Source organism: Pongo abelii, chromosome 6 (genome assembly GCF_028885655.2).
Source record: "Pongo abelii isolate AG06213 chromosome 6, NHGRI_mPonAbe1-v2.0_pri, whole genome shotgun sequence".
NCBI lineage: Eukaryota > Metazoa > Chordata > Mammalia > Primates > Hominidae > Pongo > Pongo abelii.
The window spans coordinates 141,462,009-141,475,855 of NC_071991.2; the positions used below are offsets into that span (position 1 = coordinate 141,462,009).

Below are 13,847 nucleotides of genomic sequence, written 5' to 3' on the forward strand. Positions count from 1 at the left end.
AAGACATTTCCAAAACAACAAATTATGATCGTATCTGTGTGACACCAACATAATGAAAAGTTCTGCCAATGTCTGGTTGATTTTGACTATGCGTCCAATTTCTCATCTTTTTCTTGAACAGATGCTCAAAGTTCCTCCATCTTATCATTTCTTAGAGCAGTGATAGGGGGAGGATGTGGCAAAAGGCTGAAAGGGAATTTTAGGTGAGAAGTCATTGTTGCTTGGGGCTTTACCCTTTCTTGTCAGCATTCTGCAGAGCTGTACAGAGCTGGGCATGGATGGCTCCCCCATCTCGGAGATCAACTCTTCAGGGTTAAAGAAAATTCTAACAGACTAGTTGGCAGAATGATTCCATAATTTCAAAATACCAGATGTTTACAGCAAATATTAACATACATCACTGCCTAAGAATTTACTATGAGTAACATGTTTAACTTCACTTAAGATCTTGCCTTTCCTGATGTTCCTTTTTAGAAGAAGAGAGGAAAAGGCAATTTTAGAACAGGGGCCACATCTGCTGGAAGGCAGGCCTGTAAGTAGAGAGCTACAGAGACTTGCATGGAGCTTTTCGGCTCATAGATGAGGGGTTAGAATATAAATTCAGAGAAAGGAAAGCAGGAACATCTAAAGCCCAACTTTATCTACCTATCCAGATAAAGGCTAGTCCAGGTTTAAACATCTGCTAGCATAGTTCTGTGAATTTTTCGCTCATAATCTTGTTTGAATGACACATATTTTCAAGTAAAGATGCTATAAGGTAATAGTCAATTAAAACAACATGAAAAAGAGTAGTGGGTGAATTTATTAAGATAGAATAGGTTGAAAAATAACTTTGTTATAATTTAGACTCAACTTTTATAATAAAGAAAATATAGCAGTTTCATGACATCAATAAATAGGTTTGCTTTATTTTTTAAAAAGAGATTGATTAAAATTTTTTAAAATTAGATATACTGTGTCATGTAAAGAGTTATGTAAGGAATTGGAACACCTACTTTTTGTCTTCATTTCTTTTTCATAGACAGAAAAACATTCCGGTTCTGATACTGGCTGTAGCTAATACTTGCTGGATAAAGGGAGAGGGCTCATGGAGGTACTTTAAATTGGGGCCTCACAAAGGTAATATTTTAAGTAAGTAATTTGATCTTTGTTGTCAGTTAAAGTACACTACTCTTTTCTTTTCTTTTTCAACTTTCACTTTAGGTCTGAGGGTACATGTGCAGATTTGTTACATGGGTAAATTGTGTGTCACTAAGGTTTGGTGTACAATTGATGTCATCACCCATATAGTGAGCATAGTACCTGCCAGGTAGTTTTTTGACCCTCACCGCTCTCCACCCTCCTCCTCCCACTCTCCACCCTCAAGTAGGCACTCCCACTTATAAGTGAAGAACATGTGGTATTTGGTTTTCTGTTCCAGTATTAATTTGCTGAGGTTAATAGCCTCCAGCTGCATCCATGTTGTTGCATGGAACATGATTTCATTCTTTTTTTTATGGCTGCATAGTTTTCCATGATGTATATGAGAACCACATTTTCTTTTTCCAGTTCACCATTGATGGGTATGTAGGTTGACTTCACATCTTTGTTGTTGTGAATAGTGCTGTGATGAACATACATGTGCTTGTGACTTCCATCTGAAAGGAACAATTCAGATTCCTTTGCGTATATATCCAGTAATAGGATTGCTGGCTCGAATGGTTGTTCTGTTTCCTTTCAGAAATCTCTGACATACTTTCCACAGTGACTGAACTAATTTGCCTGAACCTTTGACTTTTCTTGAAATTTCAGTATCATTCATAGCTTCAGCTCTAGTTTCTACTCATATGTGATATATCGTAAAGGATCAGTGCAGCTCGAGATACTAGTTCACACTGTAAGTTCAGGTACTTCGTATTATAAACCTTTAATTTAGTATTATTTCATCCCTAAACGTGTCATGAAAAGGGCAGTACTTTACATAATGTAATAACTTTCAGACGTTAGTGACAGACATTGCTTTAAGGACATAATTTTAGTGGAATATTTCAATTACACGTATGATATTATATCATATATTGTGTTCTAATTATTATGGGCACAGTAATGACCCTTACTTCCCCACCGTTCCTAAAACACAGGCAAGAGGAAGTCCTTCCTTCATGGTGCTCATGTCTAAGAAGATGAATCACAGGGTATGTTACTCTTCAATATCATCTTCTGAGCAGGCAGCATGGATTGTTTATTTCTCAATAGACAAAGAAAGCTCAAAACATATATAGAGAGAGGTGTAGCTTTAGGTTTGTTGAGTATGAGGATGGCATAACCCAAAGAAGATAAAATAAGATTTCATTGTTTATTAAAGGAACATTAGGTACTGGCAAATAGGTAAAGTAATTGGAGTTGGACAAATACTGAGAAGACAGCACAGGTCACCCTTGTACATGAGGAAAACGAAATAGGACTCCTAGTTGTGCTCATTGTTTAACACTGCTTTTGAACAGTAGCTGCATGCCTAAACCTGTAGAAACAGGTTTTTGTTGTCTTATTTGTATAGACAAATGGAGCAAATATTCTCAAAATTGTCCCTAGGTTATTTGACTTCAATGAAAAACACAGGATTAGGGAGAGCTATCGAACTACAAATTATTTAGGGCTGAAAAGGCCAATATCTGCTTTGTGACATGTGTGGTTATACACAGAGCACTTATCTGGCACCTAGTGTACTCTTCACCTTGAAGGGAGAATATAGATCCAGTTCCATTTAGCTGGAAGCTGAGATCAAAGCAATATGAAAATGGTATTAACTACAAATGTGGTAAAATGATCTGAACAACACATTTTCCTCCTTAATTTGGCTTTCAAATGCACATGATATTTCTTTTTTCTTTATCTATCATGAATTCCTAGAGGAACTCCATAAGTATAGACAAAAGATATACTTAAATATTAATTTTTAAAACCAAGGCAATAAGAGTATTCAGTTAATACAACAATCAAAATTATTCAAGTATTAGCAGCCTATTTTAATACAACACCTCACTAGATGCCACAATTAATAAAATGAAAGCTAGATGTAGGACAGGACTGGATTATGGATGGGATGCAAACATTTCAGCCAACGAATTAACTTTTTTTTACACAGTCAAATTAATTTTTTAAACACAGACATCATAGAAATGTTTGTACATGAAAGTGAAGTAATAAATTTGTACTTTGCATGATTAATTTGGGAGTAGAAGGTAGAATACTTGGCGTGAGTGGAGATTACATCATAGATATTTGCAAGAGAGGTCTTATACTCTATAAGATGGGAATGATGAGGGCAAAGGTAAATGTAGATTAAGATTAAGAAGATGAAAAATAAGCAATAGAAGATATAAAGGAAGAGGATTTATTCATGGTGAGGAGGAGGGAAAAATAAAAGATGGTTCATTGGAAGAGTGGGACAAATCTAATTCTGTTGATAGGAATAAAGAAGACAGGGTGGAATTTCATTTGTGGATAGAGGAGGCACTCGTGAGACATTTAGGAAACATTCATTCAGCTTTTGCAGAATGCATTTGGAGTTTTGGAGGGAAATCTAGAAAGTAAATGTAAAATTGACAGTGAGCCATATAGAGTTGATAATAATTATTATAGCTAGAAATTATTGCAGGATCTGGCCAGCAGCCCACAATGCAACGAGGCTCTCTCTTTGTTCCCAGGCAGATCGGCAGGTGGAGAAATAATAGACACACACAGGATAGTGAAAGCTGGGTCCAGGGGGGTCACCGCCTTCTGGTCCTGCGATGCCGCCAATGCACTGGATATATCAGCATTTATTATTAAGTTTAGTGAGGATGGGGTTAGGTTAGTGAGGGATTTAGGGTCATTTGATTATGAGATGAGATGATCACATGGGGATGAAGTAATTCTTTAACATAACATCTGTATGCAGAAGTACAGTATACAGAGATAAGAATTTACAATATAGAGTGTGCATCAGTAATTTCTAACAGAGCCTTAAAACAGAAACACAGTCTTTCCATAACCTATGATTAGCAAGATATTAATCAGCAGTAACAGTTGCAGCAAAAGCTGGTTACAAACAATCCATAGAAACAGGACGTGACACTAGACAACAGGTTAGACCAGAAATTCTCAGAAGGGAGTATGCCTTAACCCTAAAGAGGCCTAGAAGAGCCGTGGCAAGATGAGGGCGTTTATAGCCCTATCTTATCCATATGGACAGGTGCCCCTCATGCATCCGTTTATAGGCTCTCCACAAGGGTCGCATTCCATTCCCAGAGCTATGAACATCTGCTTTTCTGGGATAGGAATCTTGGTGATGTGAAACCTCCCTGACTGCACATCCGTTCATAGGCCCTCTGCAGGGGGAAGCATATCACACGCTATTGGCTCATTTTGGCAGTCCAACTTGGCATTGTCCTTACACAATCCTGCATGCAACTTTGTATTTACAATAATCAGGAGCATTTCATCTTTTATTCCATAGCAATAGTTTCAGGGGTCTCCCTACAAGAAATAACAAGCCTTCCAAGAAAAACTTTAGGAGTAGAGTGCAACTTCTGAGCACAGAACCTTAGCAAATGCTCATAGAACAGAGCAGGAGAACTAAGAAGGTTAAGAATGCTCACAAGGCAAATCGAGTGGAGGAAGATCAGGACAGGAGTGCACGACAGAGTTGTGACTTTGAAGGAACAAATAGATAACATTGTTAAAAGCTAAATAAAGAATGCAAATGGAATGAAATTCTCTGGAATTGCTGATGACAGTTTATCAGTAACTAAGTTTTCAAATTCGGCTGGGTGTGGTGGCTCACGCCTGTAATCCCAGCACTTTGGGAGGCCGAGGCAGGTGGATCACCTGAGGTCAGGGGTTCAAGACCAGCCTGGCCCACATAGCGAAACTCTGTCTCTACTAAAAATACCAAAAATTAGCCAGGCGTAGTGGTGGGCGCCTGTAATCCCAGCTACTCAGGAGGCTGAGACAGGAGAATTGCTTGAACCCGGGAGGCAGAGGTTACAGTGAGCTGAGATTGCACTGTTGCACTCCAGCCTGGGTAACAAGACCAAAACTCCATCTCAAAAAAAAAAAAATTCAAATTATATAGATTAGTGAGGGTAGAAATTTCCACTGGCTAAGGGATGAATATCAGGAAATAAATCCAGAAAATAGATTTCAGTCATTAGGAATGTGAAATGAAAGGGGATTTAGAATGCTATCTATACACTAAAGCTTCCTAAATTGAGATGCCTGTATCTTTCCTTTTATAATGAGGGAGAAGGAGTTGCTCAGGAGCAAGAGAAACCTGAGGATGGTAGAGAGGGGAAGTAAATGGATAAAGAAGATTCTGAAAGACAGAGCGTGAAATCAAGACTAAGGATCATCAGTAAATAATGGACACCTACCTGTTCTGGCACTCCTGTAGGATCTTTAGTCCTTCAACTCCTTTAATTTCACCCAGGACCCTTCAGCTGGCCAATATTAGGCACATTTCACACATGAAGAATAGGAGGCTCAGAGAGGCTAAGTATCTTGCTCCAAGTCTCAGGAAGCAGAACAAACAGATGTGGATCCACAACAGGAGATGTTAGACTCTGAAGTTCACATTTTCTCTGAGATGAGACACTGTCACTCATTTGTAATGTGACAAGGACTGTAGTGGAGAGACGTGTGGGGTGGCTGAGAGGAGCACAGTGAGTCACGGGCTTGCAGGGTCTCCCGTTCGGCAGAGGAGCAAATGATCTGGTGACGATCACTGTGTCTGTGTCTTTTTCCCCACTGATGAGCAAACCCTTGGAGAACAGGGAAGGGTGATATTCACCCTGAAATCAGCATCTAGCAAAGATGGCACTGCATAGATATTTCCCTAATTAGTGGAAAAAATGTCTACTTCTGGTACATATCTTCTACCTATTCAACAAGAGTTGGCAGGTTTTTTTTTAAGTAAAATATATACTTGAGATTGTAGAATTTAAATTAGGATGTCTTCTTTGAGGCAATCAGATGTATTCTCAGGCCGGTCAGGATTGAAGAAAAGCACCCTGAGGGGTGCTGGTGGAAACATCAGGACAGAGCAGTAAAGGAGGAAGTGTTGGGGGAGGAAGAAGGTTTTGAGGAGAACATTAGGGGAGAGTTTAGAAAAAATAAATGTGACTGTGAACCATGAAGGAGACGAGCATTTCTGGAACTACATGTTTTGATGTTTTGTTTAATCCTTTACCGAGTAAGAGACTTGCAGCATTGACAGTTTTTCTCTTGCAGCTAAGACACTCTAGTTTGCCCTGCTTCTGCCGTCAATGCCCCCTGCCTCCTTTCTCTCCTAGTTTCCCTTACTGTGTACACTGCCATAAAAGAAAAGTTAGTGAATAGGTGGACATGACATAAGAACGAGTCAATTCTAAAACTTTTTCAAATGTAACCTGTTTCTGTTTAAGGTTCACAATTCATGATATAGCACATTAGTTTTACTGAAAAAGCATTTGAAAAAGAAAACATCAGGGAATCTCCATTCCAAAACACATCTTCCCTGTTGAAGACAGGGAAGAAGGGTCTTTAAACACCTGCTTTGGCTTCATCCCTTGTGTCTAAAATGTCTAAGCATTGATATTTTTGTTTGCTTTCTTTTAAACCCATTTTTAAAGGATAGATTCTTAACAGTAGCAAGTTGAAAAGAGAAAAATACAAATAACAAGATGCCATCACAATGTCCTCCCTTATCCCACCACTGATTGAAGAAACCAAAGCCTATCAAAAAGACTAGTGAATCCCCAAAGCATCCAAGCCCTTAGGTCTATTAGAGGTTGCTACCAATTTATATTTTATTTTGTGGAGGGGATGTGAGAGCAAACACATTTCCTACTTTCTCTACCCCAAGGCAGAAGTCATCTTACTGCTAACACCCGTAGTACTACAGTAGTACTACCAATTAGTGTACACCAAGTACTTCCCTATAGCCTATCTAAGTTTGACCTTAAACATAACTATGAGTCATTTAATAGTAATCTGTCTTAGGTATGAAACTTGTCACTAAACAAAAATCACCTACCTGCTAGATAAAACTTAGGTTCTCTGATTCCAGGCTCCTTCCACAAGACCCTTGTCTCTTCCCAATGTTTTCTTTTGTAAATGATATATATATTTCATCAAGTTGAGTCTAGTCCACATATTTGAGATATTTCCAATTGTCTGTCTTCACTGTTTATCATTTTTGAGACAATTGCCACTTACCATGCTTTTCTTGCACTGGAATCAAGGTAAGATGGTAAAAATGTAGAATTCCTAAAAGTGCACTACATTATCTCCAGGCTTTAGCTGACCTCCCTGAGACAAAGCATTTCCTTATTTAGGGATTGGCCTGACTCTCTGAAGCGGAGTAGATATAATGCAGTTGGAATCCAGGTTGTTAGCTTAGCCTCATGAATAATCTAAAGACAGAGGCTAGCACTGGTGGGTCATATACATATGCATTCTTAAAAAGTTATTCTTGATGGGGTTTTTTTTCCTTGTAAATGTGTTTAAGTTCTTTGTAGATTCTGGATATTAGCCCTTTGTCAGATGATAGATTGCAAAAGTTTTCTCCCATTCTGTAGATTGCCTGTTTACTCTGATGACAGATTCTTTTGCTGTGCAGAAGCTGTTTAGTTTAATTAGATCCCATTTGTCAATTTTGGCTTTTGTTGCCATTGCTTTCGGTGTTTTAGTCATGAAGATTTTGCCCATGCCTATGTCCTGAATGGTATTGCCTAGGTTTTCTTCTAGGGTGTTTATGGTTTTAGGTCTTATGTTTAAGTCTTTAATCCATCTTGAGTTAATTCCTCAAGGATCTAGAGCCAGAAATACCATTTGACCCAGCAATCCCATTACTGGGTATATACCCAAAGGATTAGAAATCATTCTACTATAAAGACACATGCATACGTATGTTTATTGCCACACTATTCACAATAGCAAAGGCTTGGAACCAACCCAAATGCCCATTAATGATTGACTGGATAAAGAAAATGTGGCACATATACACCATGGAATACTATTCAGCCATAAAATAAATGACTTCATGTTCTTTGCAGGGACATGGATGAAGCTGGAAACCATCATTCTCAGCAACCTAACACAGGGACATAAAACCAAACACCACGTCTTCTCACTCATAAGTGGGAGTTGAACAATGAGAACACATGGACACAGGGAGGGGAACATCACATACCAGGGCCTATTGAGGGGTGAGGGGCTAGGTGAGGGATAGCATTAGGAGAAATAGCTAATGTAGATGACGGGTTGATGGGTGCAGCAAACCACCATGGTATGTGTATACCTATGTAACAAACTTGCACGTTCTGCACATGTACCTCAGAACTTAAAGTATAATAAAAAAAGAAAAAAAAGTTATTATTATGGTTACTCAACAGCTTCTGTTTTTTCTGACTCTCTCCACAGATTAATAATCCTTGAATATTTTAATGGGAACAGATAACCAGACTTGGGTGAGTGAATTTATTCTCCTCGGCCTGTCCAGTGACTGGGACACTCAGGTCTCCCTCTTTGTCCTGTTCTTGGTCATGTACGTGGTGGCCGTGCTGGGGAACTGTCTCATTGTCCTTCTGATCAGACTGGACAGCCGACTCCATACTCCCATGTATTTCTTTCTCATCAACCTCTCCCTTGTTGATGTCTCCTATGCCACAAGCATAGTCCCTCAGCTGCTGGCACATTTTCTTGCAGAATATAAAGCCATCCCATTCCAGAGCTGTGCAGCCCAGTTATTTTTCTCCCTGGCCTTGGGTGGAATTGAGTTTTTTCTCCTGGCGGTGATGGCCTATGACCGCTATGTGGCTGTGTGTGACCCCCTGCGATACTCGGCCATCATGCATGCAGCGCTGTGTTCTAGGTTGGCTGTCACATCCTGGGTCAGTGGATCCATTAACTCTCTTGTGCATACCACCATCACCTTTCAGTTGCCCATGTGCACAAACAAGTTTATTGATCATATATCCTGTGAAATTCTAGCTGTGATCAGGCTGGCTTGTGTGGACACCTCCTCCAACGAGGTCACCATCATGGTGTCTAGCATTGTTCTTCTGATGACACCTTTCTGCCTGGTTCTTTTGTCCTACATCCAGATCATCTCCACCATCCTAAAGATCCAGTCCAGAGAAGGAAGGAGGAAAGCCTTCCAAACATGTGCCTCTCACCTCACAGTGGTTGCCCTGTGCTATGGCATGGCCATTTTCACTTACATCCAGCCCCACTCCAGTCCCTCTGTCATTCAGGAGAAGTTGATCTCTCTCTTTTATGCCATTTTGACACCAATGCTGAACCCTATGATTTACAGTCTAAGAAATAAAGAGGTGAAGGGGGCCTGGAAGAAACTATTTTGGAAATTCTCTGGGTTAACATCAAAGCTGGCAACTTGACTCGTCAAGATGACTTAGAGAAAACAGCTTTGCTTCACTGTTCTCCACCCAACTTAGATCTGACAGGCATAAACTATGTTGCCCTGGCAACCAGGAAGGAGATGACATAGCATGTACTGTGGATGTTATGTAGGAGGGTGAGTGGTTGAGTCAGGGAGTGAGATGCGGGGTATTTTTATGTCATAGCAGCATGATTAGTGGAGTATGGCACTGCCCCCTTAGACCTGCCACTCTTATTTAGTCTCCATTTCTTTGTCTTGATAGTAATTGGAAGAAACTGTACCATATTATTGTACAGTTATTATTGTATTATTGTATTACTGGGTTTGTTACATTGTTTGTAATCATGGACCTATTCCTAGATCTTACGCTGAATAACTGGTTATTTTTCCATATTTCAGAAAGGTTATATTCTGGGTCAAATGCATTTTCACAATTGAAAGTTTGCTCACAATAACACATGATGTAAACAGCCACATGCATTACATTTGTGATTCATGGAGAAACATCAATTAAATATCTTGTTTCACCCTGATCACAATATAACCAAGGGTTGTTTGTACACAATGACAGTATTGGCTAAGGAAAAGCTGAGACTCATTAACTGCTAAATAGTGAATGTACAATTTTGCAAGAAAATTACTGCATATGCATGTGATCTCATTTAAAAGCCTAAAGCAGTCTAATCTCTGAAAATTCAAGAAACTCTTTATCTGAAATTTTGGAAAGAAAATAAATAAAGAAACAATCAGATAGATGTATAAAATACCAAAGATGTAGTTAATTTCAGAAAAACAGATTCCTCGGACAAGCCAATGAATAACAATATGGCTTTAATATGAATTTTTGAAAATCAGGATCAGCCAGTCTGCTGTGTAGAAGTCACCCTTATGTCCTTTTTAAGAGCCTTCTCCTACCCCAACTCACACACATGCAATAAGGCCCTATTCAACCTTTGTAAATCTAGTGAGCTGGGATTTCTGAGAATGTAACTCACCTTTGGTGAAAAACCTAAATATGGTAAAAAAAGAAAAAAAAAAGTGGGAAAAAATACTTGAACAGAGGACAGGAAAGAAGAAGAAAGAGAAAAATATATAATGATAATGGGTCTCTTTACTTGCTTAAAGAGTCTCAAAAGGGGGACCCTCCTTGCCTTTGTGTCTTCGTTAGCTCATTTGACTTGCAGTTTTTCCATTTATGAACACATCACACAATCTCAGAGTCAAAACAAAGTTGAAGGCTCATACGTTCCAAAATCCATTTGACATGTCAATTTTACCATAAGATTGAACTATTTCTAAATTTTGTGAGATAGGCAGATATCCTAAAAGGAGTCAATGATACTGGACAGAATTTTTGTTGGTATTAATTCAATAAATATTAATGGAGTTTCTTTTAACGTGTGACAATGAATGATTGTGACACTACACTCAGTAAGATACAGTTCTTGCAATCAAGGATATAACCACATAGTAGGAAAGACAGACAATGAAGCAATTATAATGCAGTGAGATAGATGTCACAGTGGGAGTAAGCCCAAGGGCTTGTAGGAGTCAACTGGCATGATTTCAGAGGACTTGGTATATGATGGAAGCCTTGGACTAAGATCTGAAAGCTGAGAACATGTTATCCAGATGGCAAACAACCTGACCAAAGAATAACCTATGCAAAAAGCTAGGAGAAAGCATGGAACTACAAGAATGTCTGGAAGCTGCAATTTTGGGCAGAGGAGAGGGACAGACATGAGGTTGACCCAGCAATCCCACTGCTAAGATGTTTCCAAAGGACAATAAGTCATTATATGAAAAAGACACTTGCACACGAATGTTTACAGCAGCACAGTTCACAACTGCAAAGATGTGGAACCAACTTAAGTGCCCATTGACTAATGAGTGGATGAAGAAAATGTGGTATATAAACACCATGGAATATTACTCAGCCATTAAAAGGAATGAAATAATGTCTTTTGCAGCAAATTGGATAGAGCTGGAAGCCATTTTTCTAAGTGAAGTAACACAGGGTTGAAAATCAAAAACTGCATGTTCTGGCTTGGAAGTGGGAGCTAAGCTATGAGTACACAAAGGCAAACAGAATGACATCATGGACTTTAGAGACTCAGAAAGAGGAGGGTGGAAAGTGGTCTAGGGATAAAAAACTGCACATTAGGTACAATGTACATTACTAGAATGTATAGTACAGAATTCACTACTACATAATTCATCCATGTAACAAAAAAACCTGTATGTAACTCAAAAGCCCAAAAGCTATTGAAATTATTTATTATTTATTTATCTATTTATTTATTTATTTATTTTTGAGATGGAGTCTTGCTCTTTCGCCCAGGCTGGAGTGCAGTGGTGCAATCTCAGCTCACTGCAAGCTCCGCCTCCTGGGTTCATGCCATTCTCCTGCCTCAGCCTCCCGAGTAGCTGGGACTACAGGTGCCCGTCACCACGCCCGGCTAATTTTTTGTATTTTGAGTAGAGACGGGGTTTTACCGTGTTAACCAGGATGGTCTCGATCTCGTGACCTTGTGATCCCCCTGCCTCGGCCTCCCAAAGTGCTGGGATTACAGGCATGAGCCACTGTGCCTGGCCAAAATAAAAAAGAATTTTAAGAAAAATTGTAGGCAAGGATTAAATCGTGTAGGGCTTTGAAGGTGAAATTGTGTTCGAATTTTTTCCTGATAGCAGAAAGGATATATTAAGGGATTTTAAGCAGGTAAATTGCTTGATATAATATTATTTTTGAAAGATCACTAGCAAATTAATAAGAGAAGAAAAGAGTAGAGGCAAGGAGGTCAGCCAGGGAGTCATTCCAGTAATGCTAATTATATAACAAATGAATCTGAACTAAAGTAGTGGCAGTGGGGAAAGAGAAAAGTAAATAAAGACATGTACAATATGACAATGTTACTGGGGATTAAGCCCTACCTAGGATGATTGCTTTCTGAGGCTTAGCACCAGGGTCCAGTGGCACTAATTGCTTTATTGAATAAATACAATATCAAACAAAAATGCTTTCTAAAAGATAAATTTTAAAGGCCTTTCTACTCAGGCTAGTGACAAATACAAAAAAGGCAGATATGCTAGTTTAACATATTTGGATGATTTTATACAGCACTTATATATTTTATTCCACAAGTATATTATTAAATGATAGAGAATATCTAATACAACAATTTCTACAGAACTGGGAAATGAATTTCTAAGAAGGGAGGATTTTATAGACCCCATCTTTTATACCCACCCCAACAGTCTAACTCTAAAGAGGATAAAGCCAATGATTTTCCTCACAAGGATATGCTAATATTTTGTTAAAGATTTTTGAGTCTATAATTGTAAAGAATATTGATCTTGGGTTTTTTTCTTGTGATGTCTTTGTGCGGTTTTGGTATCAGATCAAGACTAACTTCATAAGATAAATTGGATAGTTTTCCCTCCTCTTCAATTTTTTGACAGAGTTTGTAATAATTTGGTGAAAATTCTTCTTTAAACATTTAGTAGAATTTATTTATGAGGGCATCTAGTTCTTCATTTTTCTTTGTTCAAGGTTATTTGATTATTCAATTTCTTTACTTGTTATAGATCTATTTATATTTTCTGTTTCTTCATAAGTCAGTTTTAATAGTTTGTGTCTTTCTAGGAATTTTTCAATTTTATTTAGGTTATTAAATTTGTTGGATATAATTGTTTACATTATTATCATATAATCCTTTTTATTTATTTGAGTTCAGTCATGATATTACCTCATTCCTGCTTTCAGTAATTTGAATTTATCTTTTTCTTGTTAGTTCAGCTAAAATTTTTTAAAAATTTGATGTTTTCAAAAAACCAACTCTTAATTTTGTTGATTTTTCTAGTTTTTCTTCAATTTCATTTATTTCTGCTGCAATCTTCATCATTCCCCTTTTTCTGTTTGATTTGAATTTAATTTGCTCTTTTTTTCTAGTTTCTTAACATTGAAGGTTAAGTTGTTGATTAGGATCTTTTGTAGATAGCATTATTTTGATTATGTTTTTAAATAATTCTGTCTTTTGTTTGGAGTGTTTAGTTCATTTACCTTTAATGTAATTACTGATAAATTAAGATTAATATTTGTTTTCTGTGTCTTATATTTTTTATGCTTTTTTTATTCCTCTACTACTGCCTTCTTTTGCATTAAATAGATATATTCTAGTATTCCCTTTATTTGTTTTTTTTCTTTTAGTATATATTTGTTAGGTTTTTTGTTTTGTTTTTTGCTTTTACTGGTTGCCCTGGAAATTAAACTTAAAAAAAATCTTGTTTGGATCAAAACCAATTTTATTTTAATAGTATACACAAACTTTGTCCTGAAATCTCTCTATTCCCTCATCCCTCCTTTGTACTATTATTGTCATATAAATTACATCTTTATGCATTATAATCACATTAGCACAGTTTTATAATTATTTCTTTATGCAATTGT

The 13,847-nt window shown here is 37.7% G+C and overlaps 1 protein-coding gene across 1 annotated transcript; it reads left to right on the top strand.

The window, feature by feature from the left end:
* The first annotated feature begins 1,071 nt into the window (after window positions 1–1,071).
* Window positions 1,072–10,592, top strand: LOC100433288 (olfactory receptor 2F1-like). The gene is made up of 2 exons (XM_054559138.1): window positions 1,072–1,131; window positions 8,422–10,592. Exon 2 carries the CDS (start codon window positions 8,445–8,447, stop codon window positions 9,396–9,398), a length of 954 nt encoding a protein of 317 aa, XP_054415113.1. The 5' UTR covers window positions 1,072–1,131; window positions 8,422–8,444; the 3' UTR covers window positions 9,399–10,592.
* Window positions 10,593–13,847: the final 3,255 nt, after the last annotated feature.